The sequence below is a fragment of the Camelina sativa genome, chromosome 12, assembly GCF_000633955.1.
Source record: "Camelina sativa cultivar DH55 chromosome 12, Cs, whole genome shotgun sequence".
Classification (NCBI taxonomy): domain Eukaryota; kingdom Viridiplantae; phylum Streptophyta; class Magnoliopsida; order Brassicales; family Brassicaceae; genus Camelina; species Camelina sativa.
Genome location: NC_025696.1, coordinates 1,793,496 through 1,797,919, shown reverse-complemented (window position 1 = coordinate 1,797,919; position 4,424 = coordinate 1,793,496). Strand labels below are relative to the sequence as shown.

General features: G+C 41.4%; 3 protein-coding genes across 6 annotated transcripts in view; 2 read left to right on the top strand and 1 right to left on the bottom strand.

Annotated features, from left to right (window-relative positions):
• LOC104729506 (scarecrow-like protein 15) overlaps positions 1–1,068 on the top strand; it is a 2,085-nt gene extending 1,017 nt beyond the window's left edge. The window contains exon 2 of one of the 2 annotated variants that reach the window (XM_010448449.2): positions 88–1,068. In XM_010448449.2, coding sequence (XP_010446751.1) covers positions 88–978 — 891 coding nt within the window. In that variant the 3' untranslated portion in view covers positions 979–1,068. Of the gene's footprint in view, positions 1–21 lie in introns of both variants that reach the window. The other variant, XM_010448448.2, reaches the window with a different exon arrangement.
• Positions 1,148–3,295, top strand: LOC104729507 (HVA22-like protein k). Its single transcript, XM_010448450.2, has 8 exons — positions 1,148–1,313; positions 1,565–1,623; positions 2,041–2,138; positions 2,310–2,361; positions 2,483–2,546; positions 2,648–2,743; positions 2,825–2,897; positions 2,993–3,295. The coding sequence occupies exons 1-8, from the start codon at positions 1,251–1,253 to the stop codon at positions 3,100–3,102; spliced, it is 615 nt and encodes a 204-aa protein (XP_010446752.1). The 5' UTR covers positions 1,148–1,250; the 3' UTR covers positions 3,103–3,295.
• Positions 3,115–4,424, bottom strand: part of LOC104729509 (G-box-binding factor 1-like) — a 4,261-nt gene continuing 2,951 nt past the window's right edge. For 2 of the 3 annotated variants that reach the window (XM_010448451.2, XM_010448453.2), the window contains exons 8-12: positions 4,064–4,112; positions 3,852–3,973; positions 3,681–3,758; positions 3,463–3,588; positions 3,115–3,369 (exon numbers count right to left, since the gene is read on the bottom strand). In XM_010448451.2, coding sequence (XP_010446753.1) covers positions 3,280–3,369; positions 3,463–3,588; positions 3,681–3,758; positions 3,852–3,973; positions 4,064–4,112 — 465 coding nt within the window. In that variant the 3' untranslated portion in view covers positions 3,115–3,279. Of the gene's footprint in view, positions 3,370–3,462; positions 3,589–3,680; positions 3,759–3,851; positions 3,974–4,063; positions 4,113–4,190; positions 4,249–4,362; positions 4,409–4,424 lie in introns of all 3 variants that reach the window. The other variant, XM_010448452.2, reaches the window with a different exon arrangement.

The window sequence follows — 4,424 nt, the reverse complement described above, 5'->3', positions numbered from 1 at the left end:
AGAGCTGCGTTTTACTTCAAGGAAGCTCTCGCTTCTCTTTTAACCGGAACAAACCGGAATCCAATCCGGTTATCTTCTTGGTCTGAGATTGTTCAGAGGATCCGAGCGATTAAGGAATATTCCGGGATTTCTCCCATCCCTCTCTTCTCTCATTTCACGGCCAACCAAGCCATCCTCGACTCGTTGAGCTCTCAGTCGTCTTCTCCGTTCGTCCACGTGGTTGATTTCGAGATCGGATTCGGTGGACAATACGCATCGCTCATGAGAGAAATCGCCGAGAAATCTGTTAGCGGCGGGTTTTTAAGAGTTACGGCGGTGGTAGCGGAGGAGTGCGCCGTCGAGACGAGGCTAGTTAAAGAAAACTTAACTCAATTCGCGGCGGAGATGAAGATTCGTTTCCAGATCGAGTTCGTTCTTTTGAAGACGTTTGAGATGTTATCCTTCAAAGCGATTAGGTTCGTAGAGGGAGAGAGAACCATCGTTTTGATTTCTCCGGCGATATTTCGCCGTTTAAGCGGAATCTCCGATTTCGTGAACAATCTACGGAGAGTGTCACCTAAGGTCGTCGTATTCGTCGATAGCGAAGGATGGACGGAGATCGCCGGATCTGGATCGTTCCGGAGAGAGTTTGTTAGCGCTCTTGAGTTTTACACGATGGTGCTGGAGTCGCTCGACGCCGCAGCTCCTCCCGGAGATTTGGTGAAGAAGATAGTGGAAGCGTTCGTTCTGCGTCCGAAAATATCCGCGGCGGTGGAAACAGCGGCTGATAGGAGAAACACCGGTGAGATGACTTGGCGGGAAGCGTTCTGCGCCGCCGGGATGAGGCCGATCCAGCTAAGCCAGTTCGCCGATTTCCAAGCAGAGTGTTTACTGGAGAAGGCGCAGGTTAGAGGATTCCACGTGGCGAAACGACAAGGAGAATTGGTGCTGTGCTGGCATGGAAGAGCACTTGTTGCCACGTCAGCTTGGCGGTTTTAGATAAACCGGGTTTGGTTTTTTAACAATGATATAGAAATTAGAAATTGTATCTATTCTACCGTCTTTTTAATATTTTATTTCTTTTTGGTGTTTTTCTCTTTTAAATAATAAAAGGAAATAAAAATATTTTCTTCTTCAAAGTCTCTGTTTGAGCCAGAGGCTTTAATCATTCATAATATCTCTCCCTATACTCGAATATATAAGTGACCTTTTTTCCTTTTGCGAGTGTGTGAGTTCGTCGTCAATTTGGTAAACCGTCGTAGGAATCGCCGATGAGCGGATTTGCTTCACAGATACCATCCATGGCGCTTCTCGGATCCGGAATCACCAGCGAGGTAATCTTCCTTCTCATCAGATTGATGTTTCCGCTTGTACGGTTTTTGTTCCGATCCGTGATTTGGGGATTCGTGTCAAAGATTATGGTCACCTTGATTAGATATGAATGTTTAGGATTCCGTCATCGTCTGCCTTGTTCGAATTCAGATTTCTTCTGTAGTGGATTGGTGTTTTGGATTTCAATTCCTTTGGATATTCTTAAACTTTTGGATTGATGGAAATATTTGTTTTTCTCTTTGGAATTTTTCAGGTTGGGTTGCGTGTATTGCTTTCTCCACTTGGTTCCAATATCGTACTTCGTACAGCATGGTGAGTTGTTCTTCTTTAATTGTATAAGGTGAAAGCCATATAGAACCTAATTAGTGGTACAATAAGATGAATGATATGGTGGTATGATTTGGATTTGGGTGATTTGATTGGTAGATTGTTGATGAGATTATGATCTGATTGAGTGAGTGATGCTCATTCACATGTAAAGCAATGGGGTAGGGAATTTTGTTGTTTCTCATTATTATTAGCTTAGCGGAGTGGACAAGATTATTACAACTTGTTGAGATACTTTAGGGTATCTTTTGGACGAGAGTCAAATCTCTTTTTGGGGAATCTGGGGTATCCTTTTGTTCTTGTCGAGTTTTTGGATTCTTTACTCTGTTAGAGGTGGTGTTATATCTGTAGTTGAATCAAGGATTCGGTTATAAAGGAAACGTTTGTGTGTATGTTCTGCAGCTGTTCCATTGGCGTCGGGTTGCCTGTGTACTCTACCTTCAAGGCAATTGAGAGTAGAGATGAGAATGAACAACAAAAGTGGCTTATCTACTGGGCAGGTTCGATATTCTTACTGCAATTGTTATCAGTCTTCACCTCACCTCTTCTTTGGTTGTTCTCTACTGTTCTTATGCGGTTTATTTTTAAGAGTTTTATTGCATTCTCCCTTGGCCTTCTTTCACTTGGAACTTGATATTTTCTTTTCCTCTCTCTCTTTACCTTTTGTGCAGCTTATGGCTCTTTCAGCCTTGTTGAAGTGTTCACGGACAAGATCATTTCTTGGTACTGAGTTTTTTCACTGTCACGCTAGACATATGATATATGATTCTGGTGGACTTTATCAGGAGACAGGGATTGTTTAACTTGCAAAGTATTGATATTCAGTATACTCGATTATTTGCAGGTTCCCATTGTACTATCATGTGAAATTTGCGTTCCTCGTCTGGCTTCAACTCCCAACCATGGAGGTAGCTGTCTGTCCTAATCTCTTTGAAATCACTAACGTATAACAAGCTTTAACCCTTTACTCATTCTGCTTTCCTGATTTGCTTATTTTGTCAACTATTAGGGATCAAAACAAATTTACAACAACCAGATTCGTCCTTTCCTCCTAAGACACCAAGCTAGAGTGGACCGACTCGTGGATGGAGTTTATGAAGAAATGGTTAGATAACTGCTTTCTTCAGACCTCCATATACTTTTGAGTTACTACTTTACCAATTGCTTTACAACAAAACAATTGCAGGTGAAGGTCGTGAGGTCGCACCAAGGAGAAATACGGTTTGTCCGATCAATGATTGCCAAAATGTTGGGATCAGGTTTGTTTTCCAAGCTCGAATTTTCTACGAAATTTAATACTTTGCTATTAGGTTATTGAATTGTGTATTTTATTTTTGCACTGTTGTTTCAACAGTCAATGCGGTTGCACCACCAGGCCAACGACTAGGAGGAATAGCAAATGGTAGCCCCGAACCAGCAGGAAGAAACTCAGATTCAGAATCGGATTCCAATCACGAAGACTAATAAAACAAAGTGTAATCGTAGCTTTTGCAGCCTTACAGTCTTGTAGGTCAAATCTCTATTACACAAAAATGTCAAACGATTGTATAGTTATGTAATCTCAAATAACTTTGGTCCGAGGGTTTTTTTTTTATCCAGTGTTGAAAAATCCCAATAATAACGTTCCATGTTTCCTAAGTGTTAATTTTTGCCTTCACCGTCTTTCGACCCAGCAGCATTCTGTTCTAAATTAGCTACAGCCTCTGGTCCAAGCACTCTCTGCAACTCATCCTGTAATTCATTCAGCGACCGTGTTTACATATAAGCTGACCGGAATAAGATAACAGTTGGAGAGATTCTGATTTTCTGATAAGAGTTTGTTACCTGGATCGAGTTGTTCTCAGACTTGAGCTTTTCACACTCGCTTGAGAGTCTTTGTAGCTCATCTCTCAGGCTTTGATTCTCATTCGACAAACTTTCCACTCTCTGTTGAAGCTGTTCGCATTCCGCCTGTTTGAATGGTTTATTATGGAATGAGTAATTTACATGAGAAGCAAACAGAGTAGAATAATTTAGCAGTCTAACACAGATATGAATATTACCTGCTTTCGCAATCTAGACCGCCTAGCAGATTCACGGTTCGATTGTTTCCTCTTCTGCCTCTTGAGCTCTCGTTCATCCTGATGAATGAACACAGAATTTTGTAACGAAGAAGTCTATAAGTAAATCAGAAAAGCTAATTCGCAAGTGAAATGATGATGATCTAGTCACACCTTCATAGGTACACCAGGTTGGGAAGACCATAAGTCCATCCCGATATTCAGATTAGTCCCGGGGGCGACAGGCTTCATCGGCACCGAACCTTGTATCTCACCAGTAGTACTTTGAGAACTTGCTGTTTAAGGAAACTTTACCAAGTCAAGAAACATGGAAGAAAACACAAGCAAAGGAAAGCAATAAAAATTGCATCTGTCAGAAAGCTTACCATCCGCAAGCATCTGTCCAAAGCTTGGCTTTCTAATTGAACCTTGTTCCTACATTAACATGAAACTCAATTAAACACAGCAAAAAGCATTGAAGTAACAGAGAACACTTCAAAGATATAACAGTACCTGTTGATTGGCATTCTCATCATTATCATCAGATGAACCCGCTGAGACACTTTCATCACTGCACAACGGAAAGAAAATATCATAATTACATAAAAGCTCCCTCATGATCTGCATATATCACTGCAATCAAACTGAACAAGTAACACGTTGAATAGAGTGTAATTAAAATCACCTATGAGAGACACCATCGTTCCCTGAACCAGAGAGCGCTTTGTCACCTCCTTCACCCTTTTT